At 33.0% G+C, this 13,253-nt stretch overlaps 1 protein-coding gene across 2 annotated transcripts in view; it reads left to right on the top strand.

The window, feature by feature from the left end:
• The window catches only part of LOC127854179 (T-cell-specific guanine nucleotide triphosphate-binding protein 2-like), a 31,738-nt gene extending 22,111 nt beyond the window's left edge, over positions 1-9,627 (top strand). For both annotated transcript variants that reach the window (XM_052389177.1, XM_052389175.1), the window contains 3 exons: positions 3,706-3,808; positions 6,949-7,001; positions 7,106-9,627. In XM_052389177.1, coding sequence (XP_052245137.1) covers positions 3,706-3,808; positions 6,949-7,001; positions 7,106-8,287 — 1,338 coding nt within the window. In that variant the 3' untranslated portion in view covers positions 8,288-9,627. The remainder of the gene's footprint in view (positions 1-3,705; positions 3,809-6,948; positions 7,002-7,105) is intronic.
• The last annotated feature ends 3,626 nt before the right edge of the window (positions 9,628-13,253 follow it).

Raw genomic sequence — 13,253 nt, 5'->3', positions numbered from 1 at the left:
TCTTTTTTAATTATGATTGAAGCCTTTGACCGACCATTTAGACCGATAATCGACCCTGTGGTAGATGCGCATCTGTGTTACAAGAGAACGTTTACATGCGGTCGATGAACCGTGCACGTATGACGCAAAAAGCATGTTTTTAACATTCTGGCACGATGACCGCTTTTCACTCACGACGCATACCATACACATTTAAGGTCTGACTGATTAATGAAAGCAAACATCAATGTTTATGTCTCACAACTTTAATTAAATTTTAAAAATGTTCTCGCTAAGTGTTGTTCGTCATTAAAAGAAACAGTGTTAACCGCTTGCTGATTATTATTATTATGCTCGTTCGGATTTGAATGTACAACTTGTGTTTATTCTAGATCAGAGATACACAATAACTTTACATACAAATCTAGTTCTTGACGGCTGTTTACAATTTATCATTAGTTTCCTTTTTGATTTTTAAAGAACAGTCTAGTGAGTTCATTTAGTAGAAGTTATGGAACCAACTTCGGGTCAACACATTATTCAGCCTCATGCGCAGAAAGACTTCATAAACTTCAAAAAACACACAGGCACAACTGGATTGGTTGCTCAACTTAATGAGATTTAATCTACTTACTTGATTGAATGCAATATGTTTCCAATAATCACATAAAAGGGAACGTATACGTTACAAGAACAATATAGAAACTTCATAATTTAGTAAAGACTCGGAGTTTGTCTCGCCATTGTGTATTATGCAGTGTTTCAGTTTTAGTAAACAGCAGTGACACTTTACCCCCATCCCCTCCCAAAAAATAAAAATAAAAACACATCTTAAGCAGTTTTTTGTGTGTGTAAAAATAACAATCTTTGTTTCGAAACTTTGTGTTTTATTGGATAATGTAAATGACATATTACATCAGTGTTTTTCATTTTGAGGAATTTCAATGCGTAAGCTATGTGCATACAATTATATGATCTTGTTTTTCTATTTTTATTAACAATACATTTATGCGTTAGTGGAATTAGCTTCTAATTACATGCAATGTACACGTACTAATCAGTACGAAAATAAACCCATATATCCGTGAACATAGCACGTTAAAAAACGATATATTATCTTAAAATATATCTACATGCACATTCGGCATTTTTTCTTGAGATTGTCATTTGCCTCATCCAAGTTTATTTTCATATATAATAATAATGGATTATATTTACATAAAATAATATATAATTTTATTCCTTAGTCTCTTTATGGTTTAAATATGCAGTTGACATGTTAATTTCATCCAAAATGCTTTTCAGGTAATACTTGAAAATGTCCTACGCAAAAACAACCATTTGGTTTACCAATTTAACGTGTATTTAATCATGTTTTCATATAAAATATTCATGTATTTCATCAAAAACAGTTTATTGTTGTATTAGTTTTTAATTATATGTCATACATTCCTTAAATTAAAAAGCTAACCAAAACGGTCGAAATTAGATGTTGTTTGCGCAATTCGTGAAAACACAGTATTTTATAGGTTTATGGGCAGCCATCTAGGAGGTCATCTTGGCTTTAGAAACCATGTGATCAATAAGTTTCGTGGGAACAAAAATAATATTTTACCCCACAAAATGTAGATTATCATCAGCATTTTCAAATAAAATCTTAGAATCATGCAGCATGAACACCTGATACTTATACTAGAGCTCATTGTGAGATATTTTATACTCATTTTTGATAGATGATTTTTATCTTTAATTTACAATTATAATAAAGAGAACATTAAATTTATGTTTGTAAACAAGAAATGTGTTTGTTTGAAACACAATGCCCCCTAGTGCGCCGTTTTTTTTTAATTATTATATCCCTTAAAAAATATTCCTTCCCTTGTGAAAATGATCTGTACCTGCCAAATGATAAATAGAAATTATCTTCCTTTAAAGCTTATTACTTTCCTTGGGGTTATTTTACCTTTAACCTTGAAGAATGACATTGACCTTTCATCACTCAAAAGGTGCAGCTCCATGAGATACACATGCATTCCAAATATCAAGTCGCTATCTTCAATATTGCAAAAGTTATGGCCAATGTTTAAGTTTTCGGACGGACTGACAGACAGACGGACTGAGGGACAGCTGAACTGCTATATGCCACCCTACCGGGGGCATAACAATGTGCATACACTAAAAAGTATCAAAACGAGCAAAATACATAAGCATAACAAGTTAACAAGCCTTGTATATCTCAACATATATCAATATGCATATTAGGCATTTTTTTTTATATTTGTCATTTACCCAACCCACTTTTCTTGTCTTACAAATCACATTTATATAATAAAATTCACAAGAAATATTATACATGTATATGTCTTAGTCCCATATGTGTGTATAAATGTAGTTAGGGTAATAATTGTATCTAAACTGTTTTTCAGATACAAATTGAAACATGTTATAACGACAAAAACACATGTTTTTTACATTTTTTCATTGATATAGTCACTTTTTTCATACAATGTTTAATTTTTCACCAAAAACTTATTTGTTTAATAAGAATAATATGTTCTCAATGGCTAAAATTAAAAAGCTTACCAAAATCATGGAAAATATATGTTGTTTGTGTCATTTGCGAAAAAACGGCATTTCCTATGTTTTTGGTCGGCCATCTTGGTGGCCATCTTGGATTTAGACCCCGTGGGCATGACATTTTTCTTGGGAACACAATTTTCCTTTTACCCAAGACAATGTAGAACATCATCAGCATATTTAAAAAAAAAGTTTCAATCATGCACCGTGGACCTCCGTTCCAACTAGACTTTAAATAGCGCTAGTTATCGTAAAAATACCAGAGGAATAAGGGAAGTTTCATTTTCTTTGGAGTGTTTTAAATGTGTGTGCAAGATATGTTGCTCAGACCTTGTATTGTATTCTTTGTTATACGTATGTTATCTTGACTGAGACATTTTTGGAATTAATATTCTGACTTACTTGAAAATGATAGCTGCTGGTTTTTTGTTAGGTATTTACAAAGACAATATGGTAGAATAATTTTCGTCATATTATGTCCCACGCCCAGACAGCCGTGTTTTCATCAAAACAGAACCATTTTTAAACTCTACAAAGGTATCATTAAAACAAATTATCTGATTAAGTTTAATATAAGTAAGACTAACCTGCAAAATAAACGCTATGTTGCTAAAGCAGACATGGATAAATTTCAAACTCAGTCGATATATTATAGTAACAAAACCATATGAGCAAGTTTCATGATTATTTGATGTAAGGAATGATTCAACATTATTTACGAGCATATTCAACTGTAAATATGCACTTTATGTCTAACCCTAATTTACTTAGTTTTATTATCAGCGGAACAATTATTCAGACATATATTCCGATGGAATTTCATAAACATTTAAATGATTTTCGGTTAAAATGTGACTAATAAAGTGTTCATAAGCTGTTTCTTCTAGTTAGACTTTGACACAACGCGACCCATTTCCAAACTTGGCTTAACTTTAATTCAGACAAGGTGTGATATTGATTCGATGATAAGTTAAATTTCCTTTTCTTAAATTTCATGCACGTACATACCCCGTTCCGGAAGGTAACTAAATTTGGCAAGTATACTGGACACTACCATGGGGTACAAGAAATAATTACACTTCTTTAACATATTCATGCATATTTAAACACTCTTTTCGATGAATACTATATGCATATATTCTGTTCCAGATTAATAGCGAATGGTCGGAGGCGACATTGAACGACAAACGAGGCTATATCCCAAGCAACTATGTAGAGATTATTGATGAAGGGGAAACATCGGATTCATCTGGTAAAAACATATTCATCGTATTTTTAAGTCTAATTACGTACACTTGAAATAATGAGTACAGTCTATACTTGATTTTGTTCCCGGTATTCGTATGCCTACTTTCACGATCTCTTTTATTTAAGATTAAGCAATTAACAGAGGGAACCCACTTAAATGTAGACAAATTTATCGACTCGTTGCATTCGTTAACATCTGTTACCAACCCGCGTTCATGTCAAAAGTTGCATCCGTTAGAAGGGTTGTATTTACATGTAGGCGTGAAGTCCTACTTTTTTACAAAGTCAAACATAATTTCAAATGATTATGAAAAAGGAAATTACGAGAGATCAGAACAAGCGTGAGCCTATTATGTTTCTTTTTGTATCTCATATATTTAAAACGGTAAAACATCCTAACGACCGGTTGAATTCGATTCGTAATAATAAATACAACAAAGCACACACAGGTTGAACAACGTTCCAAATTGGAATATGTCCGATTTAAAGCGTCTTTATTCTTTAGCAATTTTGATTTGTTGATATGTTCCCATGTGTTATTATAACTTGTATGCTAAAGCAAACTCGCGACATGATCACCATGACTTAATACCAGACAAAAGAGATCCCCATTTCCATCCAACCATTCCTTAAACCACATTGATGACTCAACTCAGCTCAACATTTTTCGTTCGTGAATAACTCAATGACCTATATGAAGGGTCATTGTAGACATTGTCTCTTTATCTAACTGAATATATAGTATATATACGATCTGATGTTAGCTGACGAAATCGGCCCTCTTGGGAACATACCTTCTCTTCGAATATCATATTTTTCTCTTATAATTGGAATTTGGCTTATCCTATCGGAAAAGAAAGATAATGGGGGACACTAAAAGTGATGTCAATATCGTTGTGAGTGGACCCGTGATAAAGTCACACTTTACTTGACATTTTCCCTATAAAACAATGAAAAGGCGACATCTTTAAACGGAAATAAAGGCAACATTTCACACACAGAAAACCCCAAAACCATACATTTTCTTGAAGAGCATTCTATGCTTAATACATTCAAGCAATACAAAGATATCGCATGTACAAACCAAGAATGAACTTGACACAGAGCAAAATCTTCTGTTTTTGAATCTTCTTTGAAACCTTTTTCAGCGCAATTTTCAAAAGATGAAATCAGAATAACAGTCTAAAGTGTAAAACATGCCTTCGAGAAAACTATAATACTTTTTTATAGAATACAGCAATACATGACTCGATTATTGAGTATAATGTAACCATTAGAATTTAATGCTTACTTAACATGCAAGCTGTCTTGGACTGTTACTACGCTTTTTCTGCAAGCTTAATTTCTGCAGACACTACGTCGAATATTCATACTATGACAAATTTAAGTCCCTTGCGAATCTCACTCTTCTTTACAATCTTATATTTGGAACGTCCATTATCAATTCAACTAATGGACGAATATTTAAGTTAACAAAACAAAAAAGTGTTTGTATGCTAAACAAACATGTTGCGAACGTTTAAATGTGACCAAATATGGAAGATATTCAGTATGCATCGATCAAATATCTAGGCTGTGGCTTCATAGAAAATGTATCAAGCTATTTAAAACAGTTGATTCCATTCAGTATAGATCTTTGGAGATAAGAGAAACTTTGCCGAAGTCACAATATCATAAACTTTATAAATCCGCATTGAATCCCGAAACGTATTTTATGCTCCCAATACCACACAAACTGAAGCGTATGTTATCAAATTGTGTACGGTCTGGTCATGATCACATGATTTCCGCCACATAAATAAAGCGAGGGAAGGGTGATTTTGCATACATTGCGAAAACCAAGTCACTTATATTGTTAAAAACAATACACATTTCAATTAGCGTCGTCCATTGTTTAACGACAATCGCGGTCTGTGTTTAATCTGTGCTAAGTTACAAAAACAACATCACAAAACCACTTTTGTTTTCATTATGTCTGACGTCTAACCCAGTTGATATGATATACAGTAGCCACATTTATTGAACATAGGAAAACGTTCGTAAGAATACATTTAAATTGAGACTGCACGATTTTAATATGTGTTTACTTGTAATATATTGATAAAAATATGTTACAATAACACAAAATAGTCAAGACAAATTATACATTGAAGACGAATTTAATAAAATGCAGCATTTGCGCCCCGAGCCGATTGTGAAGAAAAAATTTCGTACACATTTTCCTACACTAACAGAACCATTCATCTTTTTTTATAAGGATCGGTGTTAGTGTTCATGTGTCGTATGAATAGATATCGTTGCAGAAAATTAAAATGATCCATAAAACTAAATTCAGATTCACATCGTACATGCATGGTATACGTGCTGGCGAATTCGACTGTACAGACATTTTCGATTTCAGAATTAAATATCTGGCTTGTTTCGCATTTTTCCACAAATGTTCTTCTTAACTTGTATTTTAATTTATATTAAAATATATGTATAATAAGTTTTTTACACATTTTATATAAATTCATAAATATTTGACAGAATTGTGCAGTCTCACTTTAATTTAATCAATAAAAATCCATGAAATGATTCATGTACATGTTCGCTTGAATGTTTTCAAATAATGTTTAGGTGGTGTATGTTTATGCATATTTGTGATGTAAAAGTGACAAAACATGATCACATCAAACTATTTAGCTAAACATTTAGCTATTTTGAGCGGATGTCCTTGTACCACAAATAGACTATCGTCATTGTTATTGTCATCATGTTGCTAAATGATCAAGGTTTTGGAAGACACTAGAATTGTGTAAATATTTATGGATATAGTAACGTTTTATCAATGCGTTTGTTTCTCAACAAAAAACATCTACATATAACTAAGTACTGTGTTGATATAATAATCATGGTAACACCATATTCCACAATAAAACACTCAACGAAATGAACTTATAGCGCTTTGTTAACACGTGTAAACCAAACCATACTCATAGTATGCACATCAAAACATCGCTTAAACCCTACCGGTTAATCATTTGAGTTCAAACCCCTTGACAAGAAATGCTAATTATAATCCCACATTGAAAATGTAAAGCTGTCGTAAACATCAATAATGTTTACCTTCGATATTATAATAGATTTATGTCAATATTGTAGACGACCTAAGTGACTTCAAAGTTGACAGTGAGTTCTCCCAGGAAGACGACATCGTAAGTTTGTTTTGTTTTAACTGTATCCGTGTACCTAATTGACATAACTATACGAAATAACTAGCGTTGAACAGTACATTCATATTATTTTTAATAAAATATAGATAACTCAAGATGAATTTTGGAAGTACGTGAGCGTTCTCCAGCAAAGTGGATTTCTCGCACTAATGACGGAGCTGGAGCGTACAAACACAGAGTGGAAAGATTTCAAAATCAAAATTGCCATAACTGGAGAGAGTGGTGCTGGAAAATCAACCCTGATAAATGCTTTACGAAATCTAAAAGATGACGACAACGGTGCCGCGCAAGTAGGCTGCGTTGAAACTACCATCGAACCAACACGATATCAACACCCAAACAATAGAAACCTTGAGCTTTGGGATTTGCCTGGGGTTGGAACTCCAAATTTTCCTCAAACGACATATCTCAAAAAGGCAAATTTTCAACAGTATGATTTTATCATACTAGTTTCTTCATCGCGATTTACTGATAACGATAATTGGCTGGCAAAATCAATTGCGGGACAATATCCAACCGCAACTCTGTTTTTTGTAAGAACAAAAGTAGATTGCGATCTGTCCAATATTAAACAAGGAAAAAGAAATAGTATGACGGAGGAAGATATTCAAAACACGCTTCTCAAAATAAAAGAAGACTGCCGTAAAAACCTTCAGAATTCAGAAATAGGGAATCCACATATTTTTATGGTAAACAGCCACAATGTTAATGCCTTCGAATTTGGAAAGTTGTCCGGGATGCTCGTCGAAAAGGTTAAATCTGAGAAACAAGCTGCATTGGTCCTTTCACTTTCTGTTCTGTCGAATACAGTTGTGGATGAAAAAGTCAAGCAACTAAAACAGAGAATCAACAAAACTTCCAAATATGCTGCGATGGCGGCAGTAAACTCGGACAGGGAGAATAACGAAAAAAAAGAAATAGGCATTCTGCAAAAAGAACTTGTTTTTTACCAGTGCCAGCTTGGAATTGATCGCAAGTCCTTAGACATTCTGGCCATAAAATTTAAGCTTGATTTTGAAGAAATTTGCCGACAACTTAATTTCCGATCGCATCGCATATTGCAACGCTTCGAAATATATTATGGCAATCATGACAAAATTAAACCGTCAAAAAAAAAATTCATTGAATTTTTATTTTTTCGGACAAAAAAATTCCAGAAGCAGTGCGGTCGGTTTCTTGAAAAGGTGTTAAACATATGCATTCAAGAAAACCATTCCCTTCATTCAAAAATTGCAATGTGGTCAACCGAACAAAGTGACTACGCATAGCAAAACAGTACATAAACACGAAAAAAGAAGGACTACAAAGGAAAAAGGAAAGTCGAAATAAGACTGATTACCCTTTAAATTTTATAAAGTCAAAACCCCATAAACCTGTTTTAAGATACTACACGTATAGTGTTACTATTTTCCTACAAGGCAAACTTCTATGAAACAGTTCATAAATCACACATGTTATTGACAGGTATCCGCCTGATTTTGTGTTCGGTATAGACACCACTGCATTTGTAGTTGTTTTGTTGTTGTGATCGTGGTTTTTGTTGTGTGTGTGTTTTTCATGTTTATAGTGATATCTCGGTCGCCTAATTATTCAATTTAAAAGGGTCTTGTTTGCAGATGTTTGCATTATGTAAACCCGGAATACGTATAGCTTGATAACATTGTGAACTTTTTGTTAAGCATCTAATTTGCATTTATTAAAATATTTTTTAACAGTATTAAACAACAAATATGACGTCAAAGCGATGAAGCTTTTATGATTGTGAATAAATTAGACGTAATTTTCAAGTATTGAAATCCTGACGTCACGAAATAGGCGATGTTTAGATTTTAAATAATGAACTTTTAATAAGACGAATTGTATATTAGAGCTATAAAACAACTGTTTGTCTTTCCGATGCTCCTGATCAAACAACTCGTCCTGGAGCCCTCGTTGCTTAATGCATACGCATCGAAACTCAAAACTGTTGATTATTGCCGCAATGACCAACAATGAGACGGATTATTATGTTAAATAGTCAATTTTCCACCGTTTGACTGCATGTAAAAACGAAACAAGTCTAGTTCGATGTGTTATATAAATTATATTATGTTAATTAATTATTCAAAATTTAGTGTTAAATAATTAAATAGTATTACATTGTTTAGAATTTTTACATACAATACTTGAATCAATTTTTGTTATGTGCCTGTTTGTTCGTTTGTCCATTTCTTTTCTAACGACAGGCTGATATTTTAAAATGACTTGACATAACGCTGTCTAACTTGTGCTGGTTATCTTCCTTATCTTTTGCTAAACAGAGTGTAATGCGGAATGAAAACATAGTTTACTACTATAGTGCTACCTAGTAGGTCATCCATATCCGTATATTGTACTGTCACACAGTGAAATATTCTTAGTAATATCGCTGTTGTTTGTATAACTTTGTTTGATATATTTAAAATTTCTTTTAGTTAAACTATTTTCGAAAGATTTTGCAACACCTCTTTATGGAATTGTATTCGGTTATACACACACAATTTCTAGCGTGTATATTTGACTTAATTTTCAAATGCCACCTGAACGTTGCGTTTTATGTTTATTTTTTCATAATTGAAAAACGCTCTGAGCACTTACATTGTGATGCGATCATATTTATATATAATATAATATATTAATATAATATAATATATATATATATATATATATATATATATATATATATTATAAACCAAAAAAGTACGGTGCTTTTATTTTGATTATTTCGAGTTAAAGGTTGGTATTAATTGATTATCGATGTATAAGTATTTTCCCTTTCAGAGACTAGTTGTAGTATGTTTACTTGTATTTTCATTGCATATGAGTGTCTTTTTTCCTTATAATATTAACGAAAGTTTAATTTGGCACAAAAAATCAATATTTCAATGAAAATTATTAATTGGAAGTGAACTTTTAATTTGCTATTGATATGCTATGCGTCTTGTTTCAAATATATACATATACTGTAAAATCATTGTTATTCGTGATACATTTATTTTAAAAACAAGCACGTCGAAAAATGGCCGACGCAATTTCTTTCTTTTTTCAAAATAAAAAATCCACAAATTAAGTGTCCAGGAAATGGTTGTTTTTTACTCAAAATTTCATGCCGGAGATTATAAAAAAAAATTCAATTAAATTTACATCTCTGCATAATTATACTTGAAATATACATGTAATCTAATGTATCTTGACTGCTGTTAGTTAGTGTTCTTGCACTGTAACCAATTGTGACAAATATGTATGTAGAACGAAACTCTATTAATATTATCAATAAAGACATTTTCGACAACAAGTCTGATTTCTAAGGCAAATCACAAATAAAATCAATATTGAAAATTCAATACTCATAATTATGCCCAAGCACATACAAACGATGAGTCGGCGTACATGTAAAACATGTTAAAATTTGTGTAAAAACACAACAATTAAACACTAAATAAATTTGTTGCCCATCTCCCCTTTCAAAGATGCGAGTGTGTATTGGTTGCAAATGTACCTTACTGTATTTTCTGCGTAAGACAGATTATTAGTAATGTGTATACAGTCACGAAACAAAATACGAATGTCCAGTTGATCGTTTATTTGTGTCTACGCTCTCGTACTTTACAATATAGCATGACGTGGATAGCTGTATATTGGGTTTACGTATCATCTTTACAAGATGTAATATGGTGTTTACCACCATGTAGATTTCTTCTTCTTCCCATGAAGTACAGACCTCCTTTGGAGTATTAACGCACTATACATTGAGTCATGAGTAATCAGTAATTCACACGTTTTGAAAAATGCTTAACGTATGATGCAAAATTCGCTAGTACTCATCCATCATTATCGTTTCATAATGGCGTTGGTTTTTGACGATGATGTTTCAGCATCGTCTAAGGTATGATACCATAAAAAAAATCTTCACAATGGCGACCTATGTAAAAGACCGAGCCAGTCCGATTGAGATAATGCTCGGGTCGTAGAAATACCGAAATCCCCGTAATTACCTAAATCCTCCGAAATCCCCAGAAATTCACCGAAATCCCCAGAAATCCCCTTAATATTGATTATTTCTCAAAATACTGCGGATATTAATATAGAATATTGCAAAATACACTGAAATTACTGCTGAAACATTGTTTTTATCCAAGTTTGATCGTGAAAAACTAAAATATAAACATTATTATTGGGATTCTCAGTATGAATTCATAGTGCATAATCACAAGCACAATCAGGTTCCGAAATCCCTGCTGTAAAGACCTTCAAGGGTCAAAAATTCAACTGGAGCTTTTTTATATTATAAAGCACCGGTACAGTCAAAAACTTAACAACAATATCCCACATATGTTGAAAAATATTGACTTGTAGCGGGGATTTCGGTAATTCTACATTCGCCTAGCAGAGTTGTCGTTCGTGTTTCACCATTCAACATTCACGCGTTCAACATTCAACAATGGCCGCCCCCATGAGAGTCTCGTGTCAAAACTTTCTTACATCATAAATTGGCTTGTTTCGCTATTTCGATGCTGTCATTTAGGATATATGAATTATTTATTCACTAAATCTCACCGCTTATGACAACAATAGATGGAATTCGAAGGATATATACTCGATGTGAATGAAGGATTTTCTGGATCGTTACAGCTTGACAGGGCAAAACTGGCATACTGGTATTTTTAGTTATCAATTTAAGTCACATTTTGCTTTATAAATTGTATTCGAGCATTTTGCGACTTATTGAATGACTATGATACCCGATATCAACATTTCATCGGGAATTTGCAGATCACCAAGCTGTCCTGAAATTCAACATTGATTTCAAACTCTTTACTGGTTTGTACTCTTTCTTCTATGTTAGTACTTTTTATCATTTTAAAGTTAAATGAACTGTGTCACAGTAAAAGAGACATTAAGGCGATTGTGGCCAGTTTGTATCTAGATCAGCCTGCAGTCGCTTGAAAGCTGTTTGCTTAAAAGCGGTTTTCTGACAATAACAAATAATTTAATTGGATACTGATTGGACTGCGCTTTTCCTGTGACCTGGCTCAAATAACAGAATTGTCATTAATCAAATTATTTATTTCGAACATTAATCAATTTTTTTTCTTGTTCCTCGGGATCAATGACTCCAGCACTTTCCTGTTGAGAATTGAATACTGATTAAGGCGATACTAGGGGGCGTGAGAGATGTTGCACCTTCCATTATCACTCGATTGTTCATTGTCGGCTCAGGTACTACGTACATGTACCCCGGGTACTCTTAAGTATACTTACATGTATCCCGGGTACGGTAAATATACTAAAATGTACCCGGGAAATTAAACCCTAAATCAGTCGTTGTCGACTTTTTTTGTATTAATTATATATACACATTTATGTCAATTTTCTGTAGAATGGCCTCTATATTATCGGAACACATACTCAAAAAGCATGTTGATGCAGTGTTTTTTTAAGAGAAGTTTGTTTAAGATCATCGGTTGCGCGTTTTACGACATCGGATTTTGGGCGCGAATACAACTCGGGTACAGTCTAATATGGACCGAGTACAATTACGTATATTTACCGTACCTGGGGAACATGTAAGTATACTTAACAGTATCCGGGGTACATGTAAGTATACTTAAGTGTACCCGGGGTACATGTAAGTAGTACCAGAGCCGACAATGACCAATCAAGCTCCATTATCTTTCATCAACCGACTCAAAAAAACCGAGCCGGCAATATTTGACCTAATTTTTGGTTTGGTTGCTCTTGAGGGATCGAAAATTTTCAGAATCATCCTTAAAGCCCTACGGGTTTGATCCCCAGAAGCGACATTGAAAACTAGCCAACTTTGTTATCTAAAAGGCTGCTAAACCTGATTTACAATGATAATGTGAATTTTCTCTCACATGATGTTCATCAGTTATATTATATAAAAACTCACAGCAGTAGTAAACAACTGGACAATAATTAATGAACGCATCTTTCATTTGTCTTTGACACTTTGATTTTGACATGGCCTAGATTTAAATATGTGACTTGACTTTACCAGCACTATAGAAGTGTGGAAAGTTTTAAGGGTGTGACAAGTAAGCAAAAATTGGTCATTACCCAGAGGCCAGAACTGATCTATGACTGTTTTAAAACAAGAAAAATCAGTGCCTGATTTAGATTTTCTTACGTAGTTCAATAAAAACTAATTTCAGAAGCCTGGTAACAGTTTAACGGTAATGTTACCAATGTGTC

Source organism: Dreissena polymorpha, chromosome 12 (genome assembly GCF_020536995.1).
Source record: "Dreissena polymorpha isolate Duluth1 chromosome 12, UMN_Dpol_1.0, whole genome shotgun sequence".
NCBI classification, from domain to species: Eukaryota; Metazoa; Mollusca; class Bivalvia; order Myida; family Dreissenidae; genus Dreissena; species Dreissena polymorpha.
This window is presented reverse-complemented; position numbering and strand designations above follow the sequence as displayed.